General features: G+C 36.5%; 1 protein-coding gene across 1 annotated transcript in view; it reads right to left on the bottom strand.

Moving 5' to 3' along the window:
- LOC126195573 (ninein-like protein) overlaps nucleotides 1–18,984 on the bottom strand; it is a 143,946-nt gene that overhangs the window by 23,512 nt on the left and 101,450 nt on the right. Inside the window, exons 14-16 of the mRNA XM_049934199.1 lie at nucleotides 15,994–16,101; nucleotides 14,465–15,160; nucleotides 9,103–9,229 (exon numbers count right to left, since the gene is read on the bottom strand). Of these exons, the coding sequence (XP_049790156.1) occupies nucleotides 9,103–9,229; nucleotides 14,465–15,160; nucleotides 15,994–16,101 (931 nt within the window). The remainder of the gene's footprint in view (nucleotides 1–9,102; nucleotides 9,230–14,464; nucleotides 15,161–15,993; nucleotides 16,102–18,984) is intronic.

The following is an 18,984-nucleotide window of genomic DNA, read 5'->3' on the forward strand; positions in this document are numbered from 1 at the left end:
GCACATTGCATCTCTGAAATGTTATGTTGTGTGGAGATACATGCAAATATGTGTGAATGATGAATTGTGTATCAGTCTTGCTTACTATTCAGTCTGGATAGGAGGAGGAGGAGGAGGAGGAGGAGGAGGAGAAGAAGAAGTGACATGTTCCACATCATTACAAAATATCATATTCATTATCTGTGGAACAAGTATTAATGTATGTATGTATGTATGTATGTATGAAGACTGTATCTTCTGAACCAAATGAAGAAAACTGTTGATAACAGCTTAATAACATTAATTACAATACCCTGCCTCGCTGCACAATGCCAAATACAGATCATTACGGTCAACGATAAACTTTTAGAAAAAACTAAGTGCTGCAACTATTTTGTTTTGGACTGCCTTTAATGAACTGAATCATCAAAGTAAACAAATAGATAAATAAATTCTGGTATATATCTTACTCAATTCATGTTGTGAAATAGTCAAATTTTGTTGGTGTGGGTATATCTTACTTAATTCATATTGTGACACAGCAAGCTGGAACGACCCCACTTCAATGACTGCTACCCTAATGATTGATAATCTTCTCCCCAGTTGTTGTGCTAGTTATCATACCCTTATTTATACTGAACATATGTGACATGTAACCTGCCTAAATACTTGAAAAGTGCGGACTTTGCTCCACCTACAGTAAAAGTAGTATGGCCATTCATGATAAAAACTGGCATCTTAACTTTTATATTTTATTTTGCATGAATAATTAACTTTTGAAATAATAGACATTGAAAATTCCATACTGTCATAATTTCTACTGCTTATTTTACCTTTTGGCTTGTTAGGTTCTGAACTTTTAACACAGTAGTTTTCTGACTCCTTACTCAATAATTAAGCCACTAATTGTGATTTTGAATAATTTAGCATATGTAAAATAATTTTTTAATGTGGCGCTGGTACCTGTGAACTGGGCATTCTTAGTGTGGATGCATGAAGTGATTCCATAAACTTTTCTAAATTCTTAGATTACCACATTTTTGTACACCACAATTTAGTCAATACTTATAGTCGATCCGGAGTATCAATATTGTACCTAGCTGTGTGTTAAATGATTGTGTAATTTCCAAAATAACGATTTGTTCATACGACTGTTTTTGAATAGACAGACATCACCAGCCAGCCCCAGTCCAGTTAACAAGCTCCCAGCTTTTGTTCAAGCTACAGCTATGCACAGTTTGTTTACAGAAATACTTGTACCTGTATATGTGAAGAATCAATAATAGCGATGTCAAAAAAACTTTCAATTGATTGTTGTAGCTCAAGAAGTTGATGGATATTTTGACTGAACTGTGTTGTGGTTGGTAGGAGGCACTGACTATCTCTTTCACGTGAATGCAGTATTGTCGAATGATAATATTGCCTGTGAAATGTGACATTTTGTGTTAATATGGGCAGCATTTTGTGCTACACTTAATTCTTTTGTTCAGTGACTTGTTAGGAGTATTACTGCTTATGGGACAGTGCTTCACTATTTCTGCCATTGTATCTTTTAGTTACTTATGAGTACTGACCTGATAGTAGATGCTAATAATCTCACAAAGGTAAAAGACTGGTTACCATATAAATACATGGAGTATAGCAATGAGTAGTTTGACAGCATCCAGTTAAGTTAGTGATGTCTGTGGTGTCACCGCCAGACACCACACTTGCTAGGTGGTAGTCTATAAATCGGCTGTGGTCCATTAGTATACGTCGGACCCACGTGTCGTCACTGTCAGTGATTGCGGACCGAGTGCCGCCACACGGCAGGTCTAGTCTAAAGAGACTCCCTAGCACTCGCCCCAGTTGTACAGCCGACTTTGCTAGCGATGGTTCACTGACTACATACGCTCTCATTTGCAGAGATGACAGTTTAGTATAGCCTTCAGCTACGACATTTTCTATGACCTAGCAAGGCTTCATATTCTTCAAGAATGTATTCTGAACACATAATATTGTGAATCATGTACCGTCAACAGCGACGTTCATCATTAATGGATTAAAGTTAAGTATGAAACTAATTACGTCCGCTTTCTGAATTCTAATTCCTTGTCAGGTTCCAGACCTCACGTCAGTATAGTTCTTCCCTCCTCACGCCAGCCTGCGTGAGCTAAAACACGTGCATTTCGGCCTCCTCTAGTAACACGGTGTTGGTTCTTCAGCCAACACAACAATGTCAGAACAGCAAGTATGCTCAACTCTTACCATCCCGAACTGCTGACTTCTTTAAATGCACATCTTTTTAATTAACTGTCATAAAAACACCCAACTACCTCTGTGACATGAGATTTATGAAGTTCCCACAGAAAATATACACACGCCCCTGACATACAACATGCATGGGAAGTGAAACTAGTAACAGGCAATGGAGTGAATGCAGAAAACTCATGAGCCACATTACTGTTCAGTGGCTCCTGTTGTTCACAGCAATCATAACATTATGTTGTCTTACCTAACCAGCAGAATTTTGCGACTTTAATAAATATGTCTCATATAAAACAAATTTTAAAATTTTTCCAAAACAATCCATTGTGATTGAGAAGGGGTACAAAAAGACAACATATGGGTCTAATGATGTAATGTTCACAATACTTTTTTAGTTTACATCTTATTGGCTATTGTGTAACATCAAAAAAATAGAGTACAAAATTTGAACAGAAAATACACTGACAGCAAGGATGTCACAAGTTCTCACCTTAAGTTGATCAGAAGTTTTGCAATTATTTCTATACGTAAATCGTGAAGGTTCATTTTATTCACGCCACTGCCCTTATTGTTTTCAAAAATGATTTATTTAGCATCATTTGGTATAAGAGTATTTCAATTGACTTAATGACAGAGAGATGTTATGCGAGTTCAAGCATAAGGGGCCGACTTCTGATCTTATCTGTTAACATTCTTCATAATTAGTCTATTATATTCAACAATAAGCTGTGATTTACTTTTTCTCAAATCAGTGCGAGTTTAAACTCAACCACGTTTGTATTCACTAAAAATTGCCCAAACCCCCAGCTTCGCTCTGCCTACCACACCATACCCCTTTCCATTGTTGTGTTACCAGCGGATTGTCCTTCCTCTTAGCTTGGAGAATTCCAGTATCATAAATTTACTTTGACAGAAGCCCCTCTATAAGGCTAACAGGATTGTAAAAATTGCTCATGAAGAGTGCATACCCTGTACCTCCCATTCCTTCAAGCAACTTTGAATGCATGTCCCTAACTGCTAATGCCTGCACATTTTCTTCCACTCTGCTTCTGCATATTAATGACCTTTCATCAGTAACATTCCCAGATATCTAGTTTGTTTTGTTTACAGATGACATAAACTTTGCAATAATTAGCACTTCAAGTATAGTCTTAGAAAGAATGGTTAATGACATTTTCATGAACATTAATAAATGGTTCCTCACCAGTTCTTTGTCAATAAACTTTGAGAAGACATGTTATATGTAGTTCAGAACTCGTATGAGTTTTCCTCCAGTATATTCCTACAATATGACAAGAAGCAGACAGAAGAGATTGACAGTGTTAAATTCTTGGGATTCCAACTTGATAAGTTGCACTGGGAGAAGCAACGCACGTAATTGCTGAAGTGCCTGAAGTAAATCGTTATTTGCAATGTGGATGTTGTCAGACTTAGGAGATATAAAAACTATATTCTGTTTGTTGTGTGTTACAAGGTAGATCATTTACATATATGAGGAACAATGCTGGACCTAAGACTGAGCCTTGTGGAACTTCGTAAGTCATTTCTCCCCAGTCTGAATTATGTCCCCACTAAATTTGTGGAATTACTATTGCAACTTTCTGCATTATTTTGGTTGGATATGAAAATATCCACTGGTCGGCTATACCATCAATCCCACAAAACTTCAATTTTTCTACGAATATACTTGGTTAACACAGTCAAATGACTTAGATAGATTCTAGAAAATACCAACCAATGCTATTTTATTATTTAATGTTTGTAAAATGTGGTTATGGTACACATAAACAGCATTCCCAGTAGAGCATCTCTTCTGATACCCAAACTGTGATTTGCAAATGAGAATGGGCAGCCACTTGGTCTTTAGATTGGCTGGCTAATGGTCTCACATGAACTGCTGGCTAGAGATGCTGTGCTGCTAACAGTTCACAGAGATAACTGTCAGAAGTACGTGTAATGAGGCATACTGATAGTATGGTACCATTCATCACTATGTCCTGCACGATTACAAGAAAGTGTCTCTTGAGCACATTGTTTGGTTGTACCTTGTAAAACTGAAGTCACACTGAAAGTAGTTTTCAAATAATGGATGACAAAAATTCTCTAAAAAGCCAGACTCAAATTTAAAATCCAAGAAATCATTGTCTGATTAATTTGCAATATCTGTGAGCAGCTGTCTGCTGGAACAGTTTATATTTACTCTGGAATATTTCCCACTGATATTTTCTGTACTCATGTTCAGTCTTTGGTAGATAACAGTGAAGACTTGTTTCATCAGTAGGAAGGTATAGTTACAGAAATTTTATCAAATTTTATTCTTTTGATTCTGGTACTTGTAGAAAATATTGACTGGTACTTTACATCAGACTTCATGCCAATTCAGAGCTTAAACCAACTTATTTCACAGACATACACTTCAAATGTAAGGTTTATTATTTGTCACAAATATAGCTTTTGGCCAGTAACTCCTTCGTCAAAATTAGGTGACAAACACACACATACACACTCATATAAACACAACTCACAAACGAATGCAGTCTCACGCAACTGAGGCCTCAGTTGCCTGAGATTGCAGTCATGTCTTTCCTTTTCATAATACTGTTACATTCCATCCTGGATTTTCCATTGTCTGATTTATTATTTGTAATTTTTATGTACAAAACACATGCCAAAAACCGATACATATAGCCATACCAGATAAATGATGCAAGCTATACTCATTCACATTATTTTATAATATGACACATAAAAGCAGCTGTTCTTAGTCAAGCTTTGCTCCACACACCCTACCCCAAAAGATTATTCCAGTTGGTGTGGAAGTCACATTATGCCACATTCAAGAACAAGACGCAAATTTATGAGCACACAATACAAAGAACATAAAAATTTCATCAAGAGTGTTATCAGTAATCACATATATCATATCATTTAGAGAATGTGTGACTTACTGGCCAAAATGTAAAAATGCTATTGAGATCCCATATTAATATCCCAAAAAATGTGGTGTCTGAAGTTACCATTTTCTGTGGAATTTGGCAGCCACTATAAGAAATCCATGAAAAACTTACAGAAAATGTTTGGATATACTCAAAATCTCCAATTAACAAAATAACTAGTCATCCAGGGGCATCACTTCTGTAGTGACAAGTAGTCCCTCTTTAAATATACAAAGGGTCTCACTGAGGCTTTCACACACTGAAATAACTCTCCAAACCTTTTACAGAAACAAATCTCCCAAGCCTTAGCTCTCCAGTTATCCACCACCTTCCAAAGTCACACCGTCCGGCCACAAGGGAGCATTCCCTCTTGTCTCAGAACCACCAGGACTGGAGCAGCTGAATTACATTCTCCACGAGGGATTCAATTACCTCTCGTCATGCCCTGAAATGAGGATGCCCTATCCCACTATCCTTCCGACCCCTCCCACAGTGGTATTCTGCCGCCTACCGAACCTACACAATATCCTCATCCACTCCAATCCTGCTTCCAACCCCTGGCCTCATGACTCAGATCTAGATGCAACACTGTTCCATACATCCTCCCATCACCACCATCACCACCACCACAACCACCACCACCACCACCACCACCACCACCACCACCACTGCCACCTACTACAGTTCGATCACAAGCACCACCTATCCCATCAACAGCAAGGCAATCTGTGAAAGTAATCATGTGATCTACAAGCTAAGCTGCAACTAATTTGCTGCATTCTATGCGGACATAACAACCAATAAGCGCTCCATCCGCACGAACGGCAACCGACAAACTGTAGACCCCAGCTGGACCACCCAGCAGCTGAGCACGTTACCTAACATAATATTCTTCACTTCAATGATGTACTGTCCCTACAATATGTTCTATGGTCCTGTAACCCCACTTCTTCTTCACCCTCCTATCTCCTTCCCTGTTTCCACTCCAGCAGTACCCATCCTTCTATTCTACCAAAACACCCAAAGCCTTTTTAGTTCTCCCCCCCCCCCCTTCCACCCTTTCTGTCTACCCTCCCGTCTGCATCAAGCGGCCCTACCCTCCGCCACCATGTCCCTGTATATTCCCACAAGCATTTTACCCCCCACCCCCTCTCCACATCAGCCTCCTCCTTACACCCACCACACAGACTGCTTCTCCCATCATGCGTTGTTGCTCACAGTCTGACCTTGGCAGCCAGAGACAGTGGTCATGTGTGTGTGTGTGTGAGTGTGTGTATGTGTTTGTATACTGTCTGCTTCAGAAGAAGGCCTTTTGGCTGAAAGCTTACTTATTTAGCAGTCTATTTGTTGTGCCTGTCTGTGACTCAACATCTCCATTATTTGGTGAGTAGCAATCCAGCCTTTCCTTAGTACTGTCAACTAGTGACAGAACATGTTTTTAGTTCTATATTTTTATTGTTTTGTTCCGATTTTAACATTTCCCACCATCATCTATACGAGAATGGCACAAATCTTTGAAATGAGTATATGGAATCCTACAGTTTACAGCACTTCTACAATGTGTACACCATTTGTATCACGGCCAGCAGGCACCTAAATTTGAGAAAAAGGGCAATCTTGTGAGAGGCATATATCAGGTTACAAGTTACACTGGCACTACAGAAACAAGTGATGGGCATATGTACAACAGTTTTAACCCTCTAAGGCACCCTCAATCCAGTGTCTTAAGATGTTGTCATCAATTTGGCAGTTACTAAATTGCACGCAGCTCACAAAGAGTGAGTGGAGGTTTATCACAATTCATGATGACACCAATATTCTATAAGGCAGGACACAGTTGTCCAGATCATCGTCTCTTACTAGGGGCACAAGTGATTTTCACATGGGGACGAATTCTGTGATTGTAGTGGATGCATCAGCACATCCATTCTCCAGCAGGTAGAGTAATGTGCTTCTATACTACCTTGGGGAAAAAAAAGATACAGAACAATATTAGTAGTTATGGGTAGAAGCTCTGGAAGTTATCCAGTCCCCTGATGTGCTAGAGGGAAAATCATAAGTTTCATTCCCTATCATCTTGCTGGAAGAAATGCTCTTACAGAAGCATAAATGCACTCGTTTTTCCCTCATTCCAATTTTAAGTGGACCAGGAAAGGGAATGATGAGCTATGTTCAAAGCAGCCCCTGCTATACAATGTACAGTGGATTTCAGAGTATCAGTGTACATGCAGAGACAGAGTTTCCGAATTTTGGTTTTCACAGTAAAGCGAAATTTATATTTGCAGCTACATAATAGTTTCTTGCAGATCTTAATAGCACTGGTCAAGACAGGCAATGAGCAGGTTTAAGTCTCAATCTTGCGCCCTCAGTTTCAATCTGTTTGGAAGTTTCACAACACTGTAATTTTTTTTTTACAAAGTGAAAGATTAATTTAAAAAAGAACTGCAAGGCTACAGATAAGCTGTTCTTCATTATATCCTTTCTCCAATAGTTGCTTGCCTAGCAAGATATACAGGAGAACAGTTATGGGGTTCAGAAATATGGGAATAAGTATTAACAAATTCAAGCTGAGGAACAAGGCAGAATTGTATGTGGACTTCAGTTTGTAAGAATTCTGTCTGTGAAAGGCGAGTTTCCCTACTGGAATTCTAATTCAGCACATGGGGTTCATGTGGGAGGAAGGTTTACAACAGTACACTCTGTACTTATTGTATAAGCATTTATGAACATTCCAATTATCAAACACAATGCTCATAAAGTGAGCATACACACTACATACACTGGGTACAAAAATATGCATGTCTTTGCAACAAGCAACAGCCAACCATCATCTCCATTATTCTTGTCTTTCACACCTTGTTGTTCAACACCTAAATTGTGCACAATGTTGTAATGGTACTATAACAGTGTATTGTGATTATTATGGTTAGGTTCTGGTCAGAAAGACCAAGGATTCATTATAGCCTAGGGACAAGATTAAACATAAATGCTATAGTACCCAACAGTGGACATGACCGGCAGAAAAGCACTTCTCTGTCTGCCAACTTACATGATGGACACACATTCTCTAATACTAAAAACATTTATTCTCAATATTACAATAAAAAGTGTAACAAGTTATTTCAATTTTACAATAAAAAGTGTAACAAGTTATTCTAAAAATGGTCAGGACAGTTAATCATTGATTTGTAACCAAAGTGATATGTTCAGTTGGGAAACAAGCTAACAGGTCACTTCTTCAAAGCAAAGAGAAGGTGAAAAAAACCATAAGAACAGGACAGGCATTCACTATGTCTAGTTCTCAAAATTATATTACAGCATCAATTATTAATATCCACCTTCAAGTTTCAAGCATACACTTTGTTGTTTCCAAGTTTGCAAAAGATCTAATCCATTGAGCCTACTGTCAATGTCAAAATTACTTTCATAGCAGCTTTTGTGATGACCTCTCACTTTCATCTATTTGGATTTTATCACCTTAATTCCTCAATTTCTTTTTGTGTTTACCACTATGCATTCATAAAGATTACTTTTTCACATGTAACTGTAATAATGCCCCTTCCACCATTTATAATGCCAACAACTTTCAAGGTAAACACACAACAGGATTAAATGAATGGATCAACATACATATTCTGTGATAATTAGGCCAACATTTATTAAAATAAAAATCATATTGCAACAATGGAGCTCTCAATTCAATTGAATACAGCTATTTTATCTGTGTTTCATGGGTACACAACTATTTGTTGTGTAAACAAGTTTTCATGAGTATTTCCAAATGTAGTTAATATTTTAACATTAATAAGGTATTACAATTGCACTCCATTGAAAACACACACACACACACACACACACACACACACACAAGGAGGGGGGGGGGACTACTGGTATCCACTGCACTGTGGTTGGTGTTACAGCCTATCATATACTTGCTTACCTCTACTTCGTTTTGCTTCCAAGATCCTAACTCGTTCCTGTAACTGAGTTAGTTGCTGGTCTTTTTCTGCCACCTCTTGCTCATACCGCTGTCGCATTTCTTCACATTCTTCCTCTAAATCAGTCACCTGATGGAATATAAGAACAACACTGAAAATCAAATCAATATGACATGTGGCCTGATACAGACAAACTAATAACAAAATCAAAAGTTATGCAAAATAAATAATGAATTATGCATAATGAAACAAAATGCATCAAATAAAAATTTAGCGTTTTCAGAGGTGGACAGAATTGATGATCAGAATTTAACATATTATCAATTGGGAAAAGATGTGGCCATGGTGTTCATGAGAAACTGTGTCAACATTTGCCTGTCATGTTTTAGATTTTAAAGATGTACTATAGTAAATATTAGAAAATTATCAAGTTACAAATAACTATGGCACGCAATAAAAATATCACATCAAATTATGTGTCCCATGGAAAATATACAGAAGCTAAAGGAATGCATCAGTAGCTTAAGCAAGTATGTGGCCTGTCACCACCACAACTTATTATTTATATGTAGACAGATGAGAGACCTTTATGCTAACCAAGTAACATAACTTGGGGAACAGAGTAATAAGTGACAAAATAAGAAAACAATTGCATGTAGAAGAAATGGTACCCAAGGTCCAAATATACCAACTTACATGGCACCACCACTTTCTTAGGATTCTCGAGAATAAGTTGCAAAGGGTTCCAGTATTGACCTCAAGAAAGGATAAATTAGAAACAATATGTTGGAAATGGACTGAACAGTCTGTGTAGGCACAGAATGGGATCCCATCCAGCAATGCTAAAAGATGGTGATCATGAAGATTCTTGTTGTTGTTATTAATATTTGTTTACATAACAGACAACAGTAAATATAGTCAACAAAATCACAGTGCTGTATTTCACATTTAATTTTATTTATGCCAATGGTTTCGACTGCCCACTGAGAGCTTTTAATACTGCAACACATGCTCCAAGAACTATTGATTTATGCTGCAGCTACTGAAGTTTGATTTTCAGGTCTTCATATCTTGTAAGCTGTCCAACTTTGTCATCAATTCAGCTATCCACTGTTCATTTTTCTCTGAGATTATGATGTGCAGTGTATAGCGTTCCAAAGTTTGGTTAGTCTGTAAATGGAAGTCCCACAGCAGTTTATTTCATTTTTGATTACTTTTTCTGGATTATTGTTCCAACAGATCTTTTGCAATGGTAGATGATATTTCTGACAACAGTTCCAGAGTAATATTTGGATTACAATGTTGTGGCTGTGATTTCAAATCTATGTATCCCATCATTTTGTGACAGCTCAGAAAGTGGAGAGTGTTTCATCAGTTTTTTTGCAAAGCCTGCAGTTTGCATCTTCTGCTGCCAGAATTAGTTACTTCTTCTGTTCCCTTTTTAAGGGTCCTACTAGTCATCCAAAACCAGGTATTTTCCTTGTCTACATTGCCCTCAATCTTAAATAGTCCACACAGTCCTTTAATGCTTATCTGTTTTTGGTGCTGATCTGCTTTTGCAGCATTTCAAGCAATTTCTGGTAATTGATGTCCTACAAAGCATTTTCCTCACTTTCAGTCACATGCATTTTCCTCACTTTCAGTCACATGGTCTGCTAATGTATATTTTTCTCCTTTAACTGTTTGTCTAACTTCCAGATATCCTCTGCCAGCTAATTTGAGTGCAAATGCAAAATGTCCACATCACTGTGAGGATGTAATACATGATAACTGTCAAGAGTGGCCTAGTTATCATGTTCAAGTTGACCAGCTCTGCTTGTATTTAGTTAGGTAACAAAGGTACATGGGCAAACAGATAATCTTTTGTATGAATGAAGAAGGAAAAAGAAAATCTCTACTGTCTAATGTAACCTTCATTGTCTGGCACAAAAAATCTTCTCACTCCTTTATCGATAACACTCTTACTGCATCCTTTTGACATAAATATAAAATAATTGAATACTGTAAATCATTAATTAACACATTCCACACCACAGTATTTTGAAACTCACCATTTATTTAAGAAAATGTATTACAGAAACTTATGTGCGCCTCTCTTTGCGCCTGCTCAGTTTTACATCCACCAGGTGAATACAAAATACATCTGTCTCTGCATTTTTCATCTTTTATTATAACTGTGAATGATATGGCAGCAGAGATAAAACTGCCCAAATGAGCACATATTGATAGTATAAGATACTTAACAGGGGGGGGGGGGGGGGGGACCAGAAGAAAATACTACATAAAACCACAAAACTAAACAGAAAGAGTTATGTTGCATCCAGAGATGGTATTAGATATTGCAGTGGAACAAAGTAGTTGTCACAGAGAAGCAAGAGTTTCAAGAAGGCAATACTAAGAATATGATGAGTTAAAAAGTTACTTAGAAGTGCCCAGGAACTATGTGTGAAGGTAAAATGAAAATTTTCAAGAAAAGTTATTGAAGACAGTGAGAGTATTAAGAAATGAAAACAAACTATTTTTCATTTATTAAATAGGGGATGGCACAGTAACTGTTGTTGTGGTCTTCAGTCCTGAGACTGGTTTGATGCAGCTCTCCATGCTACTCTATCCTGTGCAAGCTTCTTCATCTCCCAGTACCTACTGCAACCTACACCCTTCTGAATCTGCTTAGTGTATTGATCTCTTGGTCTCCCTCTATGATTTTTACCTTCCACGCTGCCCTCCAATGCTAAATTGGTGATCCCTTGATGCCTCAAAACATGTCCTACCAACCAATCCCTTCTTCTAGTCAAGTTGTGCCACAAAATTCTCTTCTCACCAATCCTATTCAATACCTCCTCATTAGTTATGTGATCTACCCAACTTATCTTCAGCATTCTTCTGTAGCACCACATTTCAAAAGCTTCTATTCTCTTCTTGTCCAAACTGGTTATCGTCCATGTTTCACTTCCATACATGGCTACACTCCATATAAATACTTTCAGAAACGACTTCCTGACACTTAAATCTATACTCTATGTTAACAAATTTCTCTTCTTCAGAAACGATTTCCTTGCCATTGCCAGTCTACATTTTATATCCTCTCTACTTCGACCATCATCAGTTATTTTGCTCCCTAAATAGCAAAACTCCTTTACTACTTTAAGTGTCTCATTTCCTAATCTAATTCCCTCAGCATCACCCGATTTAATTTGACTAACAGTAACTAACAACAGATATATATACAGCCATTTGAAGATTTCTTTAATCTTCTGAAATGTACAGTCATTTAGTCAGAAACACAGAAAGTGAATAATGAAAATGAAGTCTATTGTAAGTATTTCCGGATGAGGTGCATAAAGCTGTTTATTAAGAAAGGAAGAGTGCCTACAGACAATTGGGTTTCAACAAAAACTGATAAAACTAGAGGCAAAGTAATACAAGAGGAAATTGTGAAGAGCAAGACAAGTCAGTTTCACAAAACTGTAATGATGCAGTTATAGTTCTATTTCATAAGAAAATTTTTTTATTAAAATTACCACAAACCACAATAGCATTCAATCAAGCAAAGGAACAAACATGGACCACTAGACCATTTCCAATTAATGGACATTCAATTTGCTTATGACACCTTAGAGTTTGCTTCCAATGCAGACAAATTTTCACTAAAAAAAAAAAGGTCTGAGCACTATGGGACTTAACTGCTTAGGTCATCAGTCCCCTAGAACTTAGAACTACTTAAACCTAACTAACCTAAGGACATCACACACATCATGCCCGAGGCAGGATTCGAACCTGCGAGCGTAGCAGTCGCGCGGTTCCAGACTGTAGCGCCTACAACCGATCGGCCACACCGGCCGGCTTCCACTAAAAATGGAAGACATTCGTATAGTGAATTTTCAAGAAAGCTTAAAAATCCACTATAATAAAGCTAAAACAATGAAATCTATCACATCAAAAAGAAAAATTTTAAGTTAACAATCTGTGTGGTTTTGCACGTAGGGCAGATGAAGAAAACAATTGGATGAACAGAAGAGTAAAAATGGCCTGGATTGCTTTTTGTGAGTGAAGCAGAATTTTTAAATTGTAAATTCCAATGTGTGTGAAGAGGAAAGTTTACAGTCCCTGTGTATTATCTGCTTTGTTATGGAATTTGACTGCATAGAATCATTCAAATACTGAGGGTTGTCCACTGAGCAATGGAAAAATGAGTAGTAGGAATTACTAGGACAACAAACAAACCAGTGAACAAGTTGAGTGCAAGACCAAATTATGACTGAAATAAAACTGGAATTGAAGCAGGCGGGACTTGTAAACAGGCAAATGGATGGTAGGAGGATCAAGAAAATACACTGATGATTTCCAAGATATAAGAAATTAACAGTATAATGATTTAAAGAAAGGTGGATAGGTGACATTAGAAAACATGTAAGAAAAATACAGTTTCATCCTGATGAAGTTTTATTGCATGGAAAAATCTAGAGGTTCCACCCAGCAGTTGATGTCAAATGGATGACAACGACCACCACAACTGCTACTACTTCTGCTACTGTAGAAGTTACTGAAATTAAAAAGTGGCATAATATCTTCAATAAAAATGGAAAATTACAAATTAAAAATAACTGGTACTCCAGTAAAATGTATTTAAGACTAAAATGCTATGGCGGCATGAGTACCACACACGGGGTGACAGGTACAACAACAATGCACCTGACACATAATTTTTCATTATATTTCCACTAGAGAAATTCATGATAGAATGAGAAGACTGTATTTCAGTACGGATCAGAAGACTCTTGAGAGGATAAGTTATCTCGTATATATGGATAGATAGACAGTATCCTGAGTAAAGTTCTCCTACGATGAACCTGGGACGGTGATTGGAATTCTCTCTCATACCTATCACTTTAAAAAAAAAAAAAAAAAAAAAAAAAAAAAAAAAAAAAAAAAAAAAAAAAAAAAAAAAAAAACCATGTGAGGAAAGATCTAGTCAAAAGTGGAATCATAATCTGAAGAACATTTGGTGTCATAATAAGTTTTTTAAAAAAACTGGGTCTATCCAGAGACAAAAATGCAGCCAAAAGAGGGGGATGACAAAAATAAAAGGGTACTGAAGAAATAATAAAAAGTTACTCTGCCAAGAAGAAGTGAAAGTGGCTGTTTTATGGAACTAACAGAGTTTATCTCACCCAAGTATCTAAAAACATATATGTTTAATATTTTAATAGACTATGCAGAACAGTCAACATGCTCCACGAGCATCGTGCGAAAGGTATGGGAAATAACAGTCTGATATTTACAAAAGATATTTACGTATAAATGGAACTGAAGAATATCTTTACGAAAAATTCAGTCTTCATCATGGTTAGGTATAAGACATACCTGCTTCTCAAGGCTTGCTCTTTCATCAATAGTTGGCAGGCGACCAGATCTGCTGCCAAGACTGCTGCCAGCAGCGTAACCATCGCCGTCGTCACTGCTAGTGCTGCTACAGAGCTCCTCGTACTCCCGCACTTTAGCAAGGAGTTCTGAGAACTTCTCATCACTTGCTCGTTGCTCTGCCTCGGACAGGCGGCGTTCTTCATCCAGCTTTGCAGCCCAGTAGTCCTCGCAGCGTTCGTATTCCTGCCTCAGCAGTTCCAGGCTCACCTCCAGCTCAGCACACCGCTCACGCAGCTCCTGGGCTTCATTATTCTGTCCTTCTGCTGATACACCCTGTAGATCAGACAGATGGCTTTTCAATGTTGTGTTTTCCTGAGAACAGGCCTTTTTCTCAGACAGGATCTTCACAATTTCAATTTTTACTTGGTCCAGCTGGGATTCCAAGTCCCTGCAGTGCCTTTCCAGTTGCTCTACGTCTTTTTTCCCACTTGTGCTTTCTGCAGAGTCTTCTGATGGTATAGTATCACACTGCACTTTACTGACTGCTGATTTGGTAACTTTAAAAATATTATCAGTTTTGTCTTCTTTGCAATTTCTTTGGACGGAAGGTTCACAATTCTGTTTTTGAAGACTAGACAAGAACTCCTCATCCTCCATCAGTTCTTCTGCAGCTTGTTTTCGTAGTGTTTCGAATACCTGGTGATGAAATAGAACACATAATCATATTGCATTATAATTTTTACATCAAGAAATAATAATGTCAGGGAAAAAAAACACTAAAATTTTATATTTTGTTACAGACTGTAGCCATTTGAATTAATACACATAATCTGTCTTCAGAGCAGGTACAATAAGAATTGAGATATGCCTCTACAATTAAATCTTCCTGAATGGTGCACATATTTCCTGCACCGTGTTTACCTGATAATTCAGTGTACACAATAGTTCATTTTAAACTGTACACAAATAGTTAGGCAGCTGGTTCACCAAAAACAGTTTTAGTAAAGCTATACATGAATGAATTTCACAAATTTTAATGTAATAATGTTTCTCAACATATGAATATTTAAGTTACTTAAAGTTTTTCAAAAATGATGTTCTACCTGGAAACCTTATACCGATCATACAGACTACTGTTGTGAATATAATTATTAGTATATTTTTATAATGTTCTTCATGGAGACCTTTTATAAGTTTTCTCTTGTGAATACTTTTCATCTGTACTATTGTAACTCATGACAATTAGACTTCTTATTTACATATCTTGGTATCTAAACATGTAATATTACAAATACTGTAATGGAGCATGTTGAATAAATGAAATGAAAAATGTACACAAAAGGTGAGATATCAGCAAATATGTGAATAATTACTAAAACAGTTGGTGACATAAGCTACTTAGGAGGTAGAATGTAGAAGAATGTAAATCACATCTAGCTGCTACAAACGAAATGAAATAAAACAGACATATTCTAGATTGAAATGTTTTAAAACATTAACCTCTACATCCAAAAATAAATTTTCCTTACTTTCTTCAAATGACCCCTAACAAGATCTGAACTTCCCAGAGTCTTCGAACTCAGATCACAACATCTGTTCACTTTTTCTTGCAGGCAATCTCTTTCAGCTTCCCATTCCTATGTTAAAAATAAAAACAGCATTATCAAAATTAGTTTTTGTTCAGAAAATAAATACTTGCAAAAATAACTGTATGGAAACTACATTTTGACATGGACATTTCTAAGTGGTTGTACAGTAAAGTACTTTTCAAATTATGAATGTCAGTAAAGAAAATAGTAAGCCAGAATCACATCACACAATTGCAATCACTGTAATATGTTACATGGATAATTACAGTATTTGTTCTACAAGCAATAAGAATTTCTACAATAAAAGTCATGTTTTTTAAAGAATGATTGAGTAAAATATTAGTAAATAAATCCCACTGGAATGCTTGCTCATACAGAGACAACCATATGTAAAACATTTTGTCTAGTCTTTGAATGGTTAGTCTGGTTAGCACAATCTCCCAGATACAAATCAATTAGTTCTTTTTTTTAAATTCCTGGTTAGATCCGTCTATAGTTATTTCTTCTAGTGTGAAAAAACTACTGATGAGATGACTTAATGGAGGCCACAGATACCAAGAGGAGCGCAGCACAAGAGATTCAAGTAAAAAGCAAAAGCAGAAAGTTGTATGTCACATCTACTGACAATACTGTCCATTCAGTGAAATATTTGGATCTGCCAATATCTTGACAAAATACCTGATTGAGGACCTTCTGTCTTCCAACTTTTCTCCTGACTGCAGTAAGTGGGGAAATCCAATAGCATTATCAGCTCTGTCAACCAATGTCCTATTCTTTACAACATTAGATAAAACTGATTAAATTTTTTGTCAGTAAACAGGATTTTGTAGAGCTCATTACTGGAAGATTTGATTTATAAATGTCCGACTATTCACACATATGAAATAATAATGCAGTGTCTAACATAAAATAAATGCATGAAAACAAAGCTGCTGACAAAACTGCTTTTGCCATTTACTGTTTAAGGTACAATAATTAAAACTTTTTAAATGAGAGATCACAAAAATGTTTGTGTTTTCTCGATTTCTACAAACATTTCAACAACAAAATATGCACAAAGCATAATATGTTTGTAAACCAGTTAATGTTATCCACCAATCAGCTGCAGTGATGCCCAGTAAAAGTGTTAACGGAAAGCTGCAACCAGTTACCAAACACCAACTTTCATTTTTTGTTACCCAATAATGTATCTTATTCGATGTAACTTATTAGAATTTTACTCCAGCAAAATAAAAATATTTAAAGATAATCACATAAAAACACATTTCTTTCATTGCACTTGTTGTAATAATAAAATGGCTCATATTTTCTGGAAAATATTAAACTTCAGAGATAAATTGGAGTGCCATTCATTTTGTTTTAGTGCAGTGCTATAGTACAGAAGCTATTTCATAACAATATTAGTAAAAATTACTCAAAATAAAATGGATAATATACACAGACAACAGTGTTTATTGGTTATTATTGGTTATGCAAATGTACAAAAGTTAAATATCATAACACTGTGATATATAAATTTGTCCTCCTAACACACACACACACACACACACACACACACACACACTTACTGAACTATTTGTATAATAAGTACCTCTTTCCTGTTTCAACATATCCCCCTGTATTTCCCACATACCTGCATCTTGAAAAATTGATGTCCTGCATATTATGTGTTGCTCCCTTTGCAGTGTGTCACAACTTTCTATTCTGTCAGCCTTCTTACATTCTAACTTGTGGATGGAAAGCAAAGATTTAAACTTACAACAGATCCTACATCAGAACACAAATTACTTGCACTATCTCTTTCTGCAGATTCTTTTAATGTAACAACTATTTGTTGACAGTAATGAGTTTTAATACTGTAATTCCACTCTATTACTATTACAACTTTCCACTCTCTTACTATTATGACTCTTTTATATGTAATTATAATGCTAGTGGCCTGCTCACCTTTCCCTTCATAATTGTGTTGTTGCTGTTGACGATGATAATATTTTGTTTTTATCCTATCTTGTAGTGCTATCCCATAACCCTACACCATGACAGATTATATCATGCGGACAAAATGAATGCCACACCTACATAGTAGTGGCAGACCAATTCAAATCTTCAGAATGAAATTTTAACTCTGTAGTGGACTGTATGCTGATATGAAACTTCCTGTCACATTAAAGCTGTGTGCCGGACCAAGACTCAAAGTCAGGACTTTTGTCTTTCGCTCCCGAGTTCGAGTCTCGGCCCAGCAAAGAGTTTTAATCTACCAGGAAGTTTCGTTTCAAATCTTATTTCCTAGCATTATCTCAAAAGCTGTTCTTGGCTGAACACAAATTAAATTACAAAAATTATGGTCATGACTTCCCAAAAATCTGGCTATTATTACCTCCCTATTTTAGGTGACAAATGCCTTGTTGATCACCTATTTATTTAATTTCTGTTGGTTTTGCATAGTCTTTTTTCTTATTCTTTTGTTTCAGTCTAGTCTGCTCAAACTGGCATTTACGAACGGAGCCATGCTTCATCTTGACACATTCCATTTTATATTACCATATTTATTGTTCACAGAACAAGGAAAAAATGGACTAAGCTTAGTCACTGGAGTGTGTTTCCTGACAAACACTGACATTATTTACACTTGATAGTTACAAAAACTGTCAGTCGAATCTTCAAACACAGGAATCCAACATATCTCTCAAGACTTGTATTTGCAACTCTTTGCTCTCTATATTCGCTTTCTTTTGTATGCAGGATTACCCTGAATACCAGCAGTCTCCCATAACACTTGATGAAAGATTGTCCCTGAAATATAATATTAGTCAGTTTTTGTTTCTTAACAAAATTCACATTCCACCATGCAAGGGCATATAAGGTAAAGGAAAATGAATATACAGAATTTTATATACCAAAATAATCAAAGCATGTGATACAAAATTATTT

The sequence above is a fragment of the Schistocerca nitens genome, chromosome 7, assembly GCF_023898315.1.
Source record: "Schistocerca nitens isolate TAMUIC-IGC-003100 chromosome 7, iqSchNite1.1, whole genome shotgun sequence".
NCBI lineage: Eukaryota > Metazoa > Arthropoda > Insecta > Orthoptera > Acrididae > Schistocerca > Schistocerca nitens.